Below are 19650 nucleotides of genomic sequence, written 5' to 3'. Positions count from 1 at the left end.
TGTGGCTTCTTGTCTTCTCGTGTCTTTCTCTTGACACGCACGCCCTGTTGAAGACTGTAATTCACCAACTTACTCCCACAGTACATAGTACACTAAGGGACGGAGCAATAGCAAGCACCACGAACCAGTCTATCTCAAGACATTTTGGGGTATAAGATAATCAAGTATAGGAAATGTTGATCACTCTCAACACAGCATTAAGCTTCTCTAACACGATCCAGCCGTCGACATTTATGCGTTTAGGTTCAGAAAAGAGATATTTAGGGAGTATTCCTCATTGGAATGAGGTAGTGTAGAGTCCTGATACGAACATTCCTACTGTCCCCGTCTTGGGGACAGATGGCTAAGAAATTCGCCGCTAGGAATAAGGATTGTCAGGACTGGGGTCAGAGTGACCAGTGGAGACTTGGAGGTTGAAGATTTGATAAATCCATGAGGTGAGTCATAGAACCGCATGGGCCTTAAAGAGACGGAGGGACGTGGCAGTTAGGGGGAGACTTGTCTCTATCTTTTTCTTCCGATGGCAGCTTGAAGAGCCCGGATGACTTCCACGTCTTGACACTGGAAGCCTGAGCAAGCCGATAAAGTTGGGATGCGTCAAATCCATCGATGTAATTTTCATCCAGTAATCTCGGTTTGGGAAAGGCATATCGAAGGTATTCTTTGATGACGTCGCATGAATCCCAGCCTTGAAGTTTTCGGAAGCAGGCAACCACGCATCCAGTACGATGCTATAAAGAAGATTAGTTGTATTCCAGATAAGAGCAGAGACGTGTGCTTACCTTTCCCTTGTTGCAATGAACGAGAACAGGATGATTGTTTTTATCGAGCAGTAGCTCAAGGATTCGACACATGACAGAGTCAGGTATCTTAACAGTAGGGTCTTTGTTTGCCTGAACTAGAATGCGATGATGGGCAATGCCATTATCCTTGACGAACATGACATGGCTTGGGGGGTATGGTTCATCAACCAAGGTGCTAAGATCTTGTTAGTGAACTGTCACGGCTGTGCAAGCTCGCGGAACACGTACATTATGGTCTTCAGTCCCAGCTTCTTGAGTGCTGCAAGATTCCAAGGATAGGGAAAGGAAGAGCGATATATCCCTTTCACGACCTCTCCAAAATTAACTGGTAGCTCTGACTGTACAGACTCAGACTCCAAAGAGGAGGCTTTATGACGAGCTAAATCTAGAATGTTTATTAGCTCCTGTGCGATATAAGATAGATGGAGGATGAGGGAAGTTTCTCTGTTGTAGCGAGATATTCACTTACCATTAGTACTCTGAAGAGAGCTGTTCGAACTCTTCTCAGTCAACGGACAGGCCATACTGGTATCCTGGACTTCTGGACACCCAGCGGCTGTATGACTCAACACCTCCGTTGAGAAGCAGCAAGACTCAAAGGTCTTGCAACTTCGATTTTGAGGACAGGGGGGGAAGGAGGGGTCCTATGAAGAAACCTGGAGCTAGAAGAACCAGCCTCAAGCTCAACAGCCGGAAACTGCCTTGGGAAGAAAGGGATTGTGTGCGAGAAGAAAGCTTGTGAGACACGAGTAAGGCTGACTCGCAAGCCTCAGACGGAAAAGATCCGACAAAGAGGCATAGTGACGATGATAGAATATCCGTCCGTTTCCGATGCCGGAAAAAAAAATTGACGGGATTCTTCAATAGCGAATGCACAGCCTAGGGCGAAATAAAAGATGAGGTGTGAGTAGTATGGTGCTGGGACAGGTATGGGCGGTGAGCTGATGTAAAGGAAGGTCAATAGAAGGAGAGCGAGCTTCTGCCGTCAGACCTCACACGAGCACAATGCTTAAGCAGGAACAGACACGTGCTGCGCACCACTAGGTGCAGCTCAAGTGAAGCAAGAAGGAACACCTGCGAGCGTCTAGTGGCAAAGCCAAGCCAGATAGCTACTCACGTTGGTTACTTCCTGGAAGCACCTACTAGAAAGGCTGACGACAGTTTTGCTTTTCGTTCTTCATGACAGAATAAACAGAGGGGGGAGTGGGAGAATGCAGTATAGAATTTGCGTTCAACAGCAGTTGACAAGGAGCAGAGTCTAGCCGGTGTGAGGAACCATGGTTGGGGCCGACTGACTCAGCGTCTAGAAACGGATCGGTGGTCGGGCGCGACTTCGAAAAAAGGCAACAACATAACATCATTAAAGGGGATATTTTTCCAACATTATCTATCTATAACAATCAAAGACAGTGAATTTTTCTCCAGCTGGTAGCCGGCGCTCGTGGAGGGGCTATGCGAGGTTAGTGAAAGCCTTGAAACAGAGCACGAAATTGTATCTTTCTAGACGCAGCGTCATTATGCATCTTCTCCAAGTCCAAACATTTTGATCGAGTTATTCCAGGCACTAAAATGAGACAATTCAGCGACAAATCCAGGTTATATGAGATAGTATGAGGGAATACTTACGCCTCGCAGACCTCTTCCACAGTTACCCCCTTGATCTGGGCGATGACGTAGGCGACATGGGCAATCGCGGCAGGCTCATTGCGACCCTTGACCATGAGACCCTTCTGCCACTTTTCCTTCTTGACAGCCTTTGGCAATTCTGGCGCACCCTTGAGATATTTCGACGAGGCATGGGAAGGGCGAATTTCGCACTAAACATCAGAGTCAGCAGAGGATAATGATTAAGTGACTGGAAGGTGAGACGTACCCAAGGGCCGTCTGTTTCGATCTGGAGTCTCTCCAACGGGATGGCCTTCACCACTTCGAGATTCTCTTCAGTTTTCAGACTGCAGCCGTTCACGCCGATGTCAAGCCCAAGGGCCACCATCCGCTCCATTTCTTCCAAGGTTCCTGTAAAGCTGTGCACAAGTCCTCTCTTCGGAAGCTTCGCAAGTCGCGGGCCCAATAGTCTCTCGAAATCCTCACTGGCAGCGCGAGAATGAAGGAAAAGAGGGAGCTGAATCTCCACAGCAAGATCCAACTGGGCTTCAAAGTACTTCAGCTGAGGTTCTTTCGCACTCAGGAACAAGCGATCATAATCCAGGCCAATTTCACCGAACGCGACAGCCTGTCCATTCTCTTTCGACTGCAATGCGAGCGTTCTAAGCTCGTCTAGCATTTTAGAAGGACCACCGGGGTACTTATCGAACATCTTTGCCTGACAAGGATGGACACCAACAGTTGCATAGCAGAATCCAGCTGCAAAGTAAAAAGTCAGACTAAAATCCCTCCTGTGTGAGAGGCGTGGTTGCAAGATGGCAAACGTACGGTAGTCATGTGCAAGTTGGAGCGCGCGCCGAGACTCCTCCAGGTCAGAGCCAGTCACCATGAATTTCTGGCACCCAATGTCCTTTGCACGTTGTACAATGTCGTCCAGGTCACTGTCGTGGACCTGCTTGCCATGGTAGCTACCCGAAAAGACGGGATCGCTCAGATTGATTCCAATCTATAGTTCTCTCCATTAGCTACTAGGACAACAAACAGCAAGGGTTTCATAGGGCAGTAATTATCCACCTACATCAACATATCTGATAGGTTTACTAGTGGTAGCAGGAGCAGTAGCAGGAGTAGTAACAGGCTCAGAATCACCCATCTTGACCGAACTCTCAGCCAGGTATCCCTGACTATAACGAAGCGTAGTAGAAAAGTTCCTTCTGCCTAATGCAGAACAATAAGAAGAATATGAACCAGTACCAGAACCCAAAGACTCTAGATCTTCAATAAGAAAAGCAAATAAGTCAGTCAGTGACCATCCGCATCAACCCTTCTTTCTCCTAACTATCATCCTCCACGAATCCAAGAATTTGGAAGGGGAAAAAAAAAGAAAAAGAAAAAACAGCCTGGGTGAGAAATACTAATGAAGGGGAGGAACACCCCAGGACCTATATAACCTGGGATCTCCGCAACATACCTATAATTGATCTAAAACGGCGACGATGACAACTCCGCCAGAGAGTAGTATTACTATTGATAGTAGAAGCAGTAGTCCCAAACTGTCTCACGAGATGCCCTACACCAGTAGTAACCCGTTGCATCAGTATGCGCTAGCTGGAAAGGAGAAGGAAAAAAAAGGTCTCCCCTTTAGTGCACACGCACACCGTCTCACACCGGCAAGAGAGGGGAAGGGGCAAAAGAAACTCAGATTGGGACAGGGATAGAATAGGATAAAGTGGTAAATAGATAGATAGGTAAATGTATCAATGCCTGACTGACTCACAGGAATGTGGTAGCAGTGCCTGAAATTCTGGGGGAGGATTAGTTCGGGCTTGGGAACAGCCACAAGTTCATCGATCGAATTTGTGAAAGTGGTGTGGCTGTGACTGTGAATGGGATTGATTATGTCATGATATTATTAGTTGATTTGTGTATGCACTAGTTACTATGCCCGCCGTCGGAGAAGGGTTTGGTTTCCCCGGTGGATGGGTAGATAGGCAGGCAGATAGGAGATAAGGGACTAGTTACTCCGTAGGTACTCCGTAGTTACCCAAGCTTTAGTTTGATTAGCTTGGGATGCTGGACCCCGTCGTATGTGCCAGCTTGTTGGTGCATCTATGAAATGTGAAGATTATGTTTGTGACTCGTGGCTTACATGTCGGTAGCAAGTTGCATGCTTTTGGCCTGTGAAGTTTATTTGAGCCATGTGGTTGATGAATTTTACGACTTTGTAGTCCTCTGGCATACAACTGTCTGGTTTAGGCATGACTCTGCCGTCCACTCAGGTTTGGGTTTTTCGAGGATGCGATCTCAAGATAAAGATAGTAGAGAGCATGTGGATGAATTGGCATTATGAAAGCCGCTATCTGCTATATTGCACTATGCCATAAACCAAGAAGATGGCATATTAAGGTATCTCGTAGTCCGAGCATACACGTAGAGTCATTATTCTCCGATATTCAAAAATAGATCGTCACATGGTCGCTTCACTTCGGGACAAGTTTCCATGCATCCACAAGGAGAGCTAACCGTCAATAGTCTACTGGTTGCATGATTCATGCTTCATTGATAGCACTCGTCGCATCAACCCCTGGGCCATGAGGGGCATGCTAGAGATAAAATGCATAGCGACCAGAATACCACCCTTATCAGTGTCCAACCATGAGTTCATAGACAGGAAGTGCGACTTGAAGAGTATGAGGTTCGGATATATGGAAGTAGCCGGGCGACGCTTGCGTGGATCCAGATGTTGGAGAGCCTTCTCTTTCTTTCAGCTATCGAGAAGAAAAACAGCAAATAGCTGCCACTTGCCCTACTATGAAGTCCAAGCTATGCTATGCATGCAAGGGATGTATATACCGCTAAACGAAAAGGGCAGGTAAGCAACTAAAAATGTGTATGCCTGGACAGGGGGGTACGTGGGATCCGCAAAATGAAACCCGCATTAGGGACCCTGATAAAGACGATGGAAGCGGTTCACATGCTTGGAGGGGTTATCAAATGCAAATGCATATGAAGGCAGACTAATGCGGGGCGGGACTCACAATTCCTTGATATTCCTGCCACAGATAGATCCAAGCTCCCAGACGCGACAGTCAAGTCGACAGTCAAGTCATAGTGGAGAGGTCATATCACGTTGATTATCCTGGCTGCACGTTCTAGTTAACTCCGATGACTACATGGCTTACCCTGGTCGATGCAATCAGCAAACGGGAAGGGCTTGATAAGCACTTATTAACGTGTATCTAGTCAGGTTCGAAATGTGCTTCTCCGGAAGCCAAAAACGGAAAGGCGATACAAGGATTTCATCAGTCATTGCATGAAGTACGACATCCAGATGGAGAAGAGGACGGGATGGAAGATGGAGGGAAAGACCGGAATCCTGCGGAGGGTACGGGAGTCACCAAACAACTTCCCAGAACTTTCTAATTTTGCCGATGCAAGCACCAACAAGTCGTCGTGTCTGACGCTGCGTTTGTTGAGACCGAGCAGGATCAGGGGCTGAAGTAAAATGGATGACTTGAGACCCCGTAGAGGATGTAGACTACGGCGTATATCAGAGTACCTTGATTGTGGAAGGGCGTAGGGTATGGGGACTACAGCGTAAATCAGAGTACCTTAATTTTAGTCGGGGGAAGGATCCACGGGGAAGCTGCCGGGCAAGCCAGATCGACCTCACGTGCCCCATCCCGTCCGTCTCCACTTCACCGCTCCTCAACAGTTGAGACTTGAGAGTTAGTAGTATGCAGCCCCCCGAGCCAGTCATCGCCAGCAGTGTAGCATCATGCTACAACTCTGTGAACTAAGCAATCCATCGTCCCATCGAATCTGCCAATAATCGCTTTTACTTTGAATCACCCCATCGATGATCGGCCTACCTGGCAGGTTGGATGAGCGACTGTTGTTGGGTCTGTACACGCATCCCTCTCGGTAAGAGGCATAATAAAGTACGGTATTGGCTGGTTTGACCCCGTTGGCGCTAGTAGGCTTCTCGAATGCCGTTGGTTGTTTCCTCGTTGCGTCACGGCTGCCGAGTTCCAGCAGGTGCGACGGACGGAGATAGAAGGTGTCGTCGCAGTCGAGTAGGATGGCCTACTGCTTTAGGAAGTCACGTACAGAGAAACTGCTGCCTACTTTTAGATTGTTGATCCTGTCATGCTACTGACTTGGTCAGGGTTAAATTTTAATTATCTGGTTGATAGGGAAGATGAAGACCATCCCCAGGTTTAAAAGTGGGCAACTGAGTCCGGATGGTGGATGAAACTCAAAAGTGGTTGATGTAATACGAGACCATCGCAGAGTTTCACCAGTTCCGATTGTCAGTGATGAGCGGGAGACTGGCTGGTCTAGCAGGCATGGAAGAAGCAATGCCCACGATAGACATGTAGATTCCTTCAAGAAAAGAAGGGATCAGCTCTTGCCCCTCTCGCGCATCGCGCTAGACAATTAATGCTCGATGATATATTCACGGCGCACCTCTTTCATGGATGTCGTACCGCTGCTGCAGAGGGAGGGGAAGGAGATGCGACTTCTGCGATGAGGGGAAGCTAATCTATCTGTATCCCAGACAGTGCCAGGCCAATGCGTGTTTCCAATGCCCCTCGATCAGCAACTGACCAGTGTCTCCGGTGTACCGAGTAGTCATAGAAATGTCCGTGGTGTTGAGTTCATTGGTTGCTCCGACCACCTTTCTGCATAATAGCGCCGGTAATCATGCAGGCTGGTTCCCATCCGTATCGCACCAGATGGTAAAAGTAACCTCGCCGTATGGACTGCAGACACAGCCTGAATAACAGGGCGCGATATCATGATGGGGGAGAGCTGAGGGACGGGTCATTCGTACCTTGTTACCGTGGTTGACACATCCACCCCTCACGAGCTAAGTTGACTATCATTTCCATCTAAATTTATTTCTTCCCTGAACGAGATGATTTTCTTCGAATCAGATCCGTAATGAAACCGGATAATAGGGGGGGATATGGCCAACTCATGGAAAACAAATAATCAGACGATCATTCTCCAGACAAAAGCCGATCAGAGTAAGAGTCCGAAGGGCAGAATTACCAGTTTTGGAAGCCTGGAGGATCATATCGATCGATCTATTCGGTCGGGACCAAGTGGTTCCATTCTACTATTAACAGCCGGCAGACTTGGCCAGACCGCCGGCCCCAGTGGTGTCCACCCCAGCAGGGAGGGTGTGGATAAGGCAAGGTCGCTTGCTCATCACCCCCCCCAAACTGGTTCCTGCAAAGCAACGCCTGTCTGTCCGGCTGTCCTTCAAGTACGGCCTGCTTCCCCCCCTCTTGCTTCTTCTTCTCTTTCTTCTTCCTCTTCTCACATTCCATTACTTTTTCTCTGGTGCCTAAATTCCCATCGACCTCCCTCTCCCGCTGTACATAGCCGGCCATTTCCATCTACAGTACTTGCTTGAATTGTTGACTCCGCCCTATCAAATACTTAGCTCTACATTCTTGAGCTCAACTATTTGCCCCAGACATCTATACTCGCTCCCCTCAACCAAACCAGCACATATCAACGGATTCGATTCTTTCTCATCCTACCTCACACATCACATTTCCAATGGCAGCTCCTCGTTCCAGCTCTTTGCGCGCTCTCCGCGTGCTCTCACAGCAGCACTCCACCACCCCATCTATTCGTCGGGGTTTGCACATCACCGGCGCCCAGTCTGCACAACCCGCCAATGTCTCAGACAGGGCTTCTCTCTATGCCAGCCGCACTCTGACTGATCTAAAGAATGAATGTCTGAAGCGGTCATTGAGGTCTAGTGGCTCCCAGGCTGAGGTATGCGATCTATGACATCTACACTCTCATTCAACCCACATTGATGGCTAACCATTCCCTGCGTTGTTTAGCTTGTCGAACGCCTCTCCAACCATGACTTCCTTCAGTCCCGTGCTTTCAGCATCGCTATGAAGAGGATCAACGGTAGCTCTAGCGCTGAGTATGTAGATCTGATCATCATAACAGCCCGTTACCTCGGGTAAAGCCAGTTCGGAACTAACGTTCTTGCTCTATACAGGAAGAACCATGGCCGCCAATTCAACACTTCCCGTTCTAGCAAGGCTGTCGGTGACTCATCCACCGTTGACTTCGCTTACATGCCTTCCATGGCAGAGATCGATGCACCTGCTGCTCGTGCTGATCCGCAAATCCCGATCCTTTCCGACATCTATACCCACTATGACCCGACGCAGTCGCAAGAGGCCCCCATGCGGCCCCAGGTTTATACCGTGTCCGGGGGCGCTGGTGACGTCTCCGCAAGTCCCATGACCGAGGTTGTCGACAACCACTCGGTGGACATCGATCCCTTCTCCCTAACTGAGACGGTTGGGAAGTCCAGATTCGGCGAAGAGCTGAAGAGGCAACAAAACGGTACTTCCGAACCTGGAGTCGTCCGGGAACTCTGGAGTGGCTTCTTGGAAGATCTCTTAGGTTCCAAGCAGCAACAAGCTCAGAAACACTGATGCTGTCTTCATGTTTTAATTTATGTCTCCTGTCTCGTTTCTAGCGATGTGTGATGGTTACTCTTCGAAGGGCCTTTATTGCCGTGCTTCTGTCAAAGTCTCTCGGGATTGAAACATATTCTGATCCTCTATAGAAGGATCCTATGAAATCCATTCTGGTTCTTCCATGCAGAGCGTGCTACAGTATGTCCGTAATACCAAGTCGTCATGTAACCCACCTAGTATACTACACCCGTAATAACACACGACACATGCCCCGGAATGATGGCAGAAATGGACTAATTATCGGGTAAAGCACGATCAAACATGTCATCCGGTTAAGCAGCTTAACCTAGGTACGATTCGGACCATGCATGGTAGACTAGGGTGCATCTGGTGCACGCCGGCGAAATAGGGCTTATCAGATCGGAGCAGGGCAAAATTATCATCACTCCGATCTAACCTAGGCAAAAAACCGTTCCCGGGGATTCGGAAATGGGTAAAGTCAATCAGTACACCGTCGTGGGCTGATGGATTGACCCCCGATATGTTCCGACCTCAAACCGTTGGGGATGGTTCATGTGAATCTACTTCAAGACCGTTTTGTTTGGTCATTGAGATATTACATCATGAAAGGATGTAACAAATACCGCATATTAAAGTAGTGAGGTCCTCAGTAAACCTGTTGATCTTCTCTCTTCGTATGCATGTGTAGGTGGTGGTTGTTCCTGACTTTCGGGTGTGGCGGGTGTGTCAGGGGAAAAGATGTCCGACTCCGGGGACGGTTTTTAGATTCGGGCAAAGCCGCTGGCTGCTGTTCGAGACTCATACCTTGTAGTGTGCATAATGCAAGGGTCATTAATATTCATTATGTTCATTTCTTCAGGAATAGCACTTTCAGCACAAATGTTGATTGTTAAGCCTCTTATGGATGCTTCATTTCGCTGCTGTAATTGACAGAGCTTAGACTGGCCTAGCCCGGCCACGGTGGCTGCCTCGGCTATGCTGAGTTGTTTCATGTTTAGTCGAGCTGGGACTTTGAGAACCTCTTTGCTTTTCTCCAAACACCACCCCGCCTGTTTCTCTTTGCTTCGTCTTGCTATCCTATGTACTCACTAATTACTGAGGACGTTGACTGATAAGGAATAACACGAAAGATGCTATCGCTATGTAATGTTTGGATCGCGGGTTGATCGTCTACCAGCTTTCGCGGTGAAGAAATCCATGGGTGGTGTGGCTGTCAACATGAACAAAATGAGAGCACGGAACCCCGGCATTGCTGAACTCCGGCATTATGCGGTAGCATTCTTCATATAATCGTTCGATGAGGGTCTTGTCTCAGATCTATCAGCCCACGAACCACTTTCGTGTTAATTTCTTTCGAAAAGTTCCCCTGGTGGAAGCGATGGATGCCTGGAAATACCAAGGTTTATCGGTCCTCGTCATCTCACAACTTGGGAGTTTGAGATCGTGGGAAGACTTGCTACCGATGTACCAATGGGTGTTTTCAGATGACTCGTTATATTTGGTTGTTCGTTCCCAGCCAACTGACCACTGGGTCAATTTCGGCGGTCGTTGGCTTATTGCAGCTGCAATACGACGCCCTACGGATCCACTAAAATGCCAAGCTACAGTTAGAAGGGGGCTGATGATGAGAGTCTGTCGACTACGAACCCCCCTCAAGTGGCGCAGGAGTCGTCATCGCGATGGATGGTGCATGTTCTGGACACCGCAGATAACTACCTAATCACCGCTTAGGTAAGATGCGAAATGGACGGGCCTCTTCGTTGTCACTTTGGATATTAAGGAGGGCCCTTTTCAAGATTAGCCGACGAAATAACTATCTTCAAGCTATCTAGGGAGTGTCTTGAAGGAGGTACGCGGTAGGCTGTACTATATATGTACTCATATTTTCTCCGCCAAGGGCACCGGATATCTAATCTATCACTGCTAAAAACCTATAGTAGGAGGTTATGATGCTAAGAATGGAAAACGATGTTTCACGGACTCATTTCTGCCTGTACTGCTCTCACTGTGCTCAGGGGAAAAACATGATCGGTCTTGCCTGGGCTCCACCGCCGCCAAAAAAAGGCCTGTAGATCGAGGCCTGGATCATTGGCAGCAGCCAGTCGCAGGCGTCCGTTGCGCCGCGAAAACCTGCCGAGTGGGCCGTTTGGGCTTTGAGTCTCCCCACGATGTAAGCATAAATCACACTGTGCCTGAAAGGTGAATTCTCCTGGAGGCTGCCTGCATCGTAATTCTTAACTGCATGAACAGCACTTTGGTGCTATTTCTTTTTCCTTTCTTACTTTCTTTTCTCGTCCATTCCCTTCCTCTTCTTTGTGTTCGACATTAACAAATCACTTTTTCTTGTATCTTCTTTTCTATCGTCGCCTCGTTTTTTTCTTTTTCACTCTCTGTGTTGAGCATTCGTTTTCTAGCACTTTATCATTAGTGTGCCTCTTTTCTCGTCGTGTGTTCTGTCCACTAGCAGCCTATCGTTGATATTTCTAGAGCATTGTCGATTGTGTCATTCTGTCATTGACTTCATCTATGAAATACTATTCTCAATCTGCCTAAAACCAAATTCTACTCTATCATTGTACCATTGTATCACCGATCTGGCTGAGATAGGAGAGTCCGGCACCTCTTCGTCTACATCAGACAACTGCGATAAAATCATCGCTTGCATTTGTTTATTGTTTGTTCCAAGTTATGCATCTCTCACAGCGTCTCGTTACAGCAGCGTGTCTCTGCGCCAGTGCCACGGCTTTCATTCCATACACCATCAAACTCGATACATCGGACGACATCTCAGCCCGTGATTCATTATCTCGTCGTTTTTTGCCAGTGCCAAAACCAAGCGATGCTCTGACGGACGATTCAATTTCATCTTCCAGCGATGAGTCCCTGTCCCTCAACATCAAAAGGGTTCCCGTTCGCCGTGCCAATGATTTCAACATCGCGGTAGCGGAAACACCCTCTTGGACCAACACCGCCGCTCTTGATCAAGATGGTCACGACATATCGTATGTCTCTGTCGTCAATATCGGCTCTGATGAGACTGCTATGTACATGTTGCTCGACACAGGGGGCTCTGATACATGGGTTTTCGGTTCCAACTGCACGTCTACGCCCTGCACGATGCACAATACCTTCGGATCGGACGATTCCTCGACCCTTGAAATGACATCTGAAGAGTGGAGTGTGGGCTATGGAACCGGGTCGGTCAGCGGCTTGCTAGGCAAAGACAAGCTCACTATTGCGAATACAACTGTGCGCATGACTTTCGGTCTTGCGTCCAATGCATCGGATGACTTTGAGTCTTACCCAATGGACGGCATTCTCGGTCTCGGTCGAACCAATGATAGTTCCTACAACAACCCAACATTCATGGATGCTGTTGCAAATAGTAACGCCTTCAAGTCGAATATCGTCGGATTTGCCCTTTCGCGTAGCCCCGCCAAGGACGGCACTGTCAGCTTTGGCACTACTGACAAGGACAAGTATACCGGCGATATCACCTACACCGATACTGTTGGGTCGGACAGCTATTGGCGCATCCCTGTGGACGATGTCTATGTGGACGGCACTTCATGCGATTTTTCTAACAAGTCAGCCATTATCGATACCGGAACGTCTTATGCCATGCTTCCCTCGAGCGACTCAAAAACGCTGCACAGTCTCATTCCCGGTGCCAATTCTTCTGGGAGCTACCACATCATCCCGTGCAACACGACCGCTAAGCTGCAAGTGGCATTCTCTGGTGTGAATTACACCATCTCTCCCAAGGACTACGTGGGATCAACCTCTGGTTCTGGATGCGTTTCGAACATTGTGAGCTACGACCTGTTCGGTGATGACATTTGGCTCCTGGGTGACACGTTTCTCAAGAACGTGTATGCTGTGTTCGACTACGACGAGTTACGGGTCGGATTTGCAGAGCGTTCCTCGAACACTAGCTCTACGTCGAACTCTATGAGCTCTGGAACAAGCAGTACCTCAGGATCCACCACAAAGGGCAGCTCAACGACTACAACGAGCTCTGCTAGCTCGAGCAGTTCATCTGACGCTGAATCAGGAAGTGGCATGACCATGCCCGCTCCTCAGTATCTCTTCACTGCCTTGGCGGTTGCTTCCTTCATGCTCTGCCTCTAGTTAGCTTTTGGCAAGGAATATCTGCATCTACTGTCTGAACCTCGGAGAAACATATGCATTATCTACAACTGCTGCTGCTTTGTTTCTGCATATTATCTGAGCCTAGACAGCGTGCGGATCCATACTATCTTACATTCGAAGTCATTCTCTATTCAATCAACTTTCATTCTTACTCCACCAGTTCTTGCTCGCGATTAATCCTGTTTAATAACATTGGTATAGAACATTTCATCCGCCACCCGCTATCTGGAACATTTAGAGAACCTTTTCCGGGAGAAGCGTGTATGACTTTGGGTACGATTCTGACATGAGAATTAGCGTCCATCCCGAGGAAGTTCATCCTGGTCGCCTTACCTAGTATGGACTTGTCGAAGTCCTTGACGCTATTGTACCCTCCAACAGCCATGAGGATGTCGAAATCGGCCAACAGCGACTTCATCACATGGCGGACTCCTTCCTCACCCATGATACTGAGGCCCCAAATCCAGAGCCGGCCGACGAAAACAAAGCGAGCCCCCAAGGCAAGTGCCTTAGCGACATCACTACCTCCACGGATGCCAGAATCAAACATGATGTAAATCTGATCACCGACCGCATTCGCGATATTCTCCAACGCATCCAGGCTTGCGATGGCACCATCCACCTGCCTTCCCGCATGATTGCTCACCACAATACCATCAACTCCATACTCAACGCACTTCTTCGCATCCGCCACCGACTGAATCCCTTTAATAGCGAACGGTCGACCACCAGAAATCTTCTTCCACTGTTCAATCAGCCAGGGAATCTTTTCCCAAGACCAAGCCCGCCCATGCCAAACGGAGTCAATCCACTTCGCCGAAGCAGCCACGACATCCTTCTCCGGGTCAATGCCAGCCTCGCGGCACCGTTTCTGGAACACGGGATCTGTCAAACCAAGGTCTGCCCCAATGCCGCGGTAAAAGGCATAATTCGAATTGGCGACGTCGTCATGTCGCCAGCCCAATTGCCAGGTATCAGTTGTGAGAATCAGCGCATCGAACCCGGACTTCCAGGCTCGGTTGAGCAGGGACAAGGTCAGCTCGTCATCATGCGGCATGTAGAGTTGGAAGAAACGAGGTCCTTTGCCGTTAGCTTCACCGACTTTCTCAATGGGGGTGCTCCCTGCTGTGGAAAGACAGTAGGGGAGGTTTAGTTCGCCGGCGACCTTGGCTACTGCAAGCTCGGCCGAGGGGTGGTAGATCTTGTTGATCCCGATGGGTGCGAAGCCGATAGGGGCGGAAACCTTGTGGCCGAATATCTCGGTGGTGGTGTCACGCAGGTTGGTATCCACTAGTTGGTTGGGGATGATCCGATGACGGAAGAAGGCTTGCCGGTTTGCGAGGTGCGTGTTGGACATGCCGGCGTTGGAGGATGCATAGTACCTGTGATGGATGATGAGATGGGCTTTTATGTCTACGGGTATTAGGAATATGCATACCAGCCCCCTTGGCTTAACTCCTTGTGTGCCTCCTCTTCTAGCTTTCTAGGGTCTGTGGCCCATCATGCCTTGTCAGCGAGCAAGTTGGGATAGACAGGGGATGTGGATGGGGTGCGTACCTGTGTTGAAAGGGACTGTCTGGCCATCGTTCACCTTCCAGAAGTTCTCCCGCTGGTAGAGAGCCCATTGGGGGGTGGTTCGCTTCTCAATGTTGGGGTTGTTTGGGTCGCTCATGGTGGAAGGAGATATATAGTAACAATTGTATATCTTCCTGCAATTGTATAGAGACAATATAGACAGAGATTATCTAAACAGAGGAGTATCTATTGGATATAGGCGAATTGCAGAATTATACAAAAGATATTCTACAATGCAATACTACGAAAGACAAAATCACAACAATCGTACAAAAGTAAGTCCAATTTATACTTGAGATGACTTCACCTTGACGCATCTCTCGGGCGAGAGACAAGTTGGGTTCCTGAGGCCACCAAGCAAACTAGCCTGAAGATCAGCTTCAGCCTGACTCGCAGTCCCTCCCTAGACACACCGGAGTCCCAGGTACAAAGTAGCTCCTCTTTCAGGGGCGTATAGTTTGCTCCTGTTAATGTCCCGTTTTAGTGCATGCGATGGTCGATATCGGAGGAGAGCAGCGGCGATGATGTCATTGCACAGCAGCCGGGATCATCGCCATTCAATTCTACTCCGACTTCAACTTCTCCGATCTCATTTGTAGATAAAAGATTCATCCTACCTCCAAGTTATATATCCAGCATATGAATTGGAACTGAATGACTCACTTGGTCCATACTGAACCCGACATGTCAGCTAGGGAAATATACTTTGTCGCGTTACCGACTTGCTCCGGCATCCAAAGCCGGAGCCGGAACAGCCGTCGGGAACTCTGCTTCAACTACCGAAGCCGAAAGTCATCTTCGTTGTTAAACGCATCATCATCTTGATTCACCTTCATCTTCCACTTTTGCAACTGTACACTATACCCAGATATTCATTCATTCATTGCAAAGAAGATAATTGAACCACCATGTTCGGATTAAGCACAAGACGGTCCGCTGCGACGCGCACTAAATGTCTTTCCAACTCCTCGACCAGCTTAAGTAGCAGTGTCCGCTCACCTGCGCACCGGTCTTTGCTCTCAGCCCGGGACTTCCACCCCAGTCAACACAATGCCGCGTTTCGTCCTACGTGGATGCCTATGAGAGTTAAGACGCCTTGGATTGATGCGCTCACGAAAAGTCGCGAGACTGCCAAGTCTGGTCAGGGGGCTGCTGCTCCCTCGGCGAAACCTGATCTGACGCCGAAGAAGATGTCGGATAGCTATTATAGCGCCGTAAGTGCATTTACTGACATTGGAAGAGTGGTCATTTGCTGATTGGTGTGTTTCTTTTTAGGTTCTGCCTCTGGCGCAAGATAAGTGGCTGCTTGATACGTATCTGAATGCTTCGGGACATATTAGGTGCGTACCTTAGGTTTCGATCTTTGGTGATGATGACTCACTGACAGTTACAGGCTGGGATCCCTGCTTATGGACCTCGATGCGCTGGCAGGTGTCATTGCTTACAGACATACTGGTGACTCGGTCACTACTGTCACTGCGGCCGTGGACCGCATTACCATTGAGCATCCGCTGATGGAGATCTGTGATCTTGAGCTCAGCGGCCAGGTCACATATGCGACGGGTCGCTCTAGTATGGAGGTTTCCCTTCAAGTGGCCAAAGCTCCTGCTCCGGGAAAGCAGGTTGAGCCGGAGGATGTGCTTATCACTTGTGCCTTTACGATGGTGTCGTTGGATCCTGCCACGAAGAAGTAAGCCGATGTCACCCTGCTTTCTACGTATGTATACTGATCTTGGTACACCAGGCCCGTCAACATCGCCCCTCTAGTCGTTGAAACGGCCGAGGAGCGTCTTCTCTTCAAGCAGGGCGAGGAGAACTACCAAGCCAAGAAGGCACTACGATCCAAGAGTCTCCTCGAGAAAGCCCCCGATGCTGAAGAGAGTAATCTCATTCACTCCATGTGGACCAAGGAGATGTCCTATCTCAGTAAGTGCTCCTTTCCACAGATACAGCACCCCACCACTAACAACTAAACCACAGACCCCGAAAACCCCGCCCAACGACCCTCCAACAACGTCTTCATGAGCGACACTGTTCTCAAATCCGCCATGATCATGCAACCTCAAGACCGCAACCGCCACAACTTCATGATCTTCGGTGGCTTCCTCCTCAAACAAACCTTCGAGCTCGCCTTCTGCTGCGCCGCGTCCTTCTCGCACTCTCGTCCCAACTTCATCTCCCTGGATCCTAGCACATTCGAGAACTCTGTGCCCGTGGGTAGCGTGCTGTATCTGCGCGCGACGGTGGCGTACACGGAGCCGCTGGAACGTGAAGGCGTGGAGAGCAAGTACACGAAGGTGCGGGTACGCGTGGACACGAAGGTGAGGGATGTGGAGCATGGGACTAAGAAGCCGACGGGCATGTTTAACTATACGTTCCTCGTGGAGAAGGATGTGCAGGTCATGCCGAAGAGTTATAATGAGTTCATGATCTGGACGGATGCCAGGAGACGGTCGGAGAATGCGGCGGCGATGTTGCATGGGTCAAAGGAGCCAAGTGCATTGAGAGGATTGAAGGATAGTGTTACGGAGTAGATGGAATTGTGCTGGATGGATAGTGTATATGCTTTACTTTGTGGATATATTAAGTCGTCATGTCAACACATTCAGACCATAACTAGAACTAATGTCATGAACCTTCCTATACTATCCTACCAAGTATTCAAACTATCATAATGGATATATTCAATATCCTTAGTAGCTACAGCACTACTATACAATAGTATAATTCATATTGTACCCATCAATCTATCCACAGTAAGTAATTATCCATTCAGCCCATACCCCTGTCACATGACATCATCGATCAATTTCCCCGCCAAACCAAACTAAACGCAACACAACATTTAATCTAATCAACACTTCCTCCCACACTCCTCTCAACAAAGCTGGACAACAACACAACCCCTCCGACTGGGGACATATACATATATAGAATAGACGCCATGTCAATGTCTCTCCAAAACATCTGGCATCTGCGCCGAGTAGCAGATACAGCCGCCAAATCATGTTACATTTGCTACAAGCCATCAAGTAGTGTATTGATCACGCCTGATAACCGGGTATGGAGCACCCTTCACTCTTTCATTTCTTCGAGAGAGAGATACATCATTAATGATTAAGTGTGGGACAACGGCTAAGTATAACCTCAGGACTTCTTTTACGTCTGCCCCTCTCACCTCCAAGACCGCCACTTCTGTTCTCCTATTGTCGATACAGAAGCTGCGGCGGCCAAGGCGAAGGAGGAGGCCATGGCGAGAGAGATTGAGAAGGTGAAGAAGGAGTATGAGGAGAAGCAGCAGCGAAAGAAGAATAAGGATGCCGAGAAGGAGAAAGACAAGAAGGAAAATGATAAGGATAAGGAAAAGGATGATAAGTCGAGTGCGAAAAAGGGAGATGAGGAGGATAAGAAGATGCAGAAGGAACGGGATGATAAGGTTTGTTCTTGTCTTTACATTGTCTATCTTTCTCCCTCTCCCGTCTGTGTTGGGCTTTAGGTGTGTTCGCTGACATTTGATAGATCGAGAGTATCAAGAACTCAGGCAGTAAAGGCGCGACTGCTTCGTCGGATGACTCGCCGAGGGTTTTTGCGCTGCATAAGTATGTCTCTCTGTTCTTGTGTGGTTTCTACGGAATGATTGCTAATTTTTGCAGGAATTTCTATCAGATGCGTATTGACCGGATGCGCAATGCTGAGATCGCTAGAAGGAATCGTCAGCGTTTGCAGGATCCTTCTCTGTTCCCGTCTGTTCCGAATGGAGGGCTGTGAGCTTGAGCTTGGAGCTGCAAGATGATGATGTCCCTCGTGGTTGGATTTTGCAATGCTGACGACGTGGATGGGTGCCTACAGTTCACCTTTCTGGGTCGCCTGTTATATTTACGCCTGTGGCTGGCTCCTTCGTTGCTTACCGTGGCTGTATCGGGGTTGAGTTGCACGGCGTGGCTTGAGTTGGATACGATCGCCTGATGATTGTCTGACACAAAGAGAGCCCGGTGTCAGACGTCTACAGTTGCTGGATAGTCGGTGTATCGGATACGAATTCGCGACACGAGTACGTCTGCTCGTGCGTGAGACACTGTCACCGCGATTTGCAAGGCGACCCTAGCCACAGGTCACGACCAAACCCATATTCAAATTTAGAGACTACCGATACACCTACTCCGGCTTCAATGCTCTCCTATCTAGTCACCACACCGTTACTACTACTCAGTGATCGCTGCAGCTGTCTACCGACTTATCCGTCCCTCAGAAATTCATATCCGCCCAAGGCCCCTTAGAGAATAGCCATCAATTACACGGCTCACCCGGAAGCAGAATATACTGTCTTACAGCCCCGGCAAGACACGGAAGCCTTAAGGAGTATTGCACAGCCTTAATGGATCCCGGAAGTGCAATAGCTTCTAGAAGCAGACTGCCTGCCTAACGGAGAAGGAACGCAAGGCGTCTGACAGCCTTACGCAATGCGAAACCTACAAGGCTATAAACAGGGGTTTGCAGCCTAATCCAGCAACCCGATCGGACCTTGTAGTACTCAGGAGACACCACCAGATGACCGTGTTGTGTCTCAAAGAATGCTCGTATCTGAATAACAACAATACCGACCTCTACGACTAACCCAAAAATAAGCGCCCCCAAAGAAAGATAGAAAAGGCGCAAGGACCATGCCCAGAAACCGTCACATGCACTATGCTCCATAAGCGATGAATTAAGCATCGATGCTGATGCATGCGGTAGGTAACTAGTAGTAGGTAGATTTCAATTCAACTTACAGCATCCATTTATCCATCACAGTATCAACAACTCTAATATGTAATAAACTGATACACATGATTAGGCAGATAGATTAACACAAACAGAGAACGCAAGATACATCCCTCCCCCTCCTGACTTCCCCCCTACTAACTTAAGAGAAGATAAAAAGGGAAAAGAAAACTCCTTCATGCAAAGCAGTGGATCCCCAAACGAGGCAGTGCAACTTAGTATCCTACCACACCACATCACCCAATCCAATCCAATCCAATCAACCAGGA

General features: G+C 48.7%; 7 protein-coding genes across 7 annotated transcripts; 4 read left to right on the top strand and 3 right to left on the bottom strand.

The window, feature by feature from the left end:
• Positions 1–461: 461 nt before the first annotated feature.
• Positions 462–1327, bottom strand: yphA (tyrosine phosphatase family protein; the record flags this gene model as incomplete). The annotated part of the gene is made up of 4 exons (XM_067627469.1): positions 462–731; positions 783–978; positions 1032–1188; positions 1273–1327. The coding sequence occupies 4 exons, from the start codon at positions 1325–1327 to the stop codon at positions 462–464; spliced, it is 678 nt and encodes a 225-aa protein (XP_067478620.1).
• A 991-nt stretch (positions 1328–2318) lies between these two features.
• ASPBRDRAFT_196879 (3'-5'-exodeoxyribonuclease) lies at positions 2319–3561 on the bottom strand (the record flags this gene model as incomplete). The annotated part of the gene is made up of 5 exons (XM_067621039.1): positions 2319–2367; positions 2430–2620; positions 2677–3167; positions 3237–3414; positions 3487–3561. The coding sequence occupies 5 exons, from the start codon at positions 3559–3561 to the stop codon at positions 2319–2321; spliced, it is 984 nt and encodes a 327-aa protein (XP_067478619.1).
• A 4421-nt stretch (positions 3562–7982) lies between these two features.
• ASPBRDRAFT_196878 (uncharacterized protein) lies at positions 7983–8887 on the top strand (the record flags this gene model as incomplete). Its single annotated transcript, XM_067621038.1, has 3 exons — positions 7983–8204; positions 8276–8364; positions 8443–8887. The coding sequence occupies 3 exons, from the start codon at positions 7983–7985 to the stop codon at positions 8885–8887; spliced, it is 756 nt and encodes a 251-aa protein (XP_067478618.1).
• Positions 8888–11581: 2694 nt separating this feature from the next.
• On the top strand, positions 11582–13024 carry ASPBRDRAFT_55975 (uncharacterized protein; the record flags this gene model as incomplete). Its single annotated transcript, XM_067627468.1, has 1 exon — positions 11582–13024. One exon carries the CDS (start codon positions 11582–11584, stop codon positions 13022–13024), a length of 1443 nt encoding a protein of 480 aa, XP_067478617.1.
• A 255-nt stretch (positions 13025–13279) lies between these two features.
• ASPBRDRAFT_196876 (L-lactate dehydrogenase) lies at positions 13280–14717 on the bottom strand (the record flags this gene model as incomplete). The annotated part of the gene is made up of 4 exons (XM_067621037.1): positions 13280–13326; positions 13379–14427; positions 14484–14535; positions 14603–14717. 4 exons carry the CDS (start codon positions 14715–14717, stop codon positions 13280–13282), a joined length of 1263 nt encoding a protein of 420 aa, XP_067478616.1.
• A 524-nt stretch (positions 14718–15241) lies between these two features.
• Positions 15242–17263, top strand: ASPBRDRAFT_75939 (putative acyl-CoA thioester hydrolase). The gene is made up of 5 exons (XM_067629299.1): positions 15242–15834; positions 15896–15960; positions 16014–16310; positions 16365–16546; positions 16601–17263. Exons 1-5 carry the CDS (start codon positions 15529–15531, stop codon positions 17152–17154), a joined length of 1404 nt encoding a protein of 467 aa, XP_067478615.1. The 5' UTR covers positions 15242–15528; the 3' UTR covers positions 17155–17263.
• A 301-nt stretch (positions 17264–17564) lies between these two features.
• ASPBRDRAFT_126831 (AAA-ATPase Vps4-associated 1 family protein) lies at positions 17565–18388 on the top strand (the record flags this gene model as incomplete). Its single annotated transcript, XM_067617906.1, has 4 exons — positions 17565–17681; positions 17772–18056; positions 18140–18219; positions 18274–18388. The coding sequence occupies 4 exons, from the start codon at positions 17565–17567 to the stop codon at positions 18386–18388; spliced, it is 597 nt and encodes a 198-aa protein (XP_067478614.1).
• Positions 18389–19650: the final 1262 nt, after the last annotated feature.

Source organism: Aspergillus brasiliensis (genome assembly GCF_001889945.1).
Source record: "Aspergillus brasiliensis CBS 101740 unplaced genomic scaffold ASPBRscaffold_7, whole genome shotgun sequence".
Lineage (NCBI taxonomy): Eukaryota > Fungi > Ascomycota > Eurotiomycetes > Eurotiales > Aspergillaceae > Aspergillus > Aspergillus brasiliensis.
This window is presented reverse-complemented; position numbering and strand designations above follow the sequence as displayed.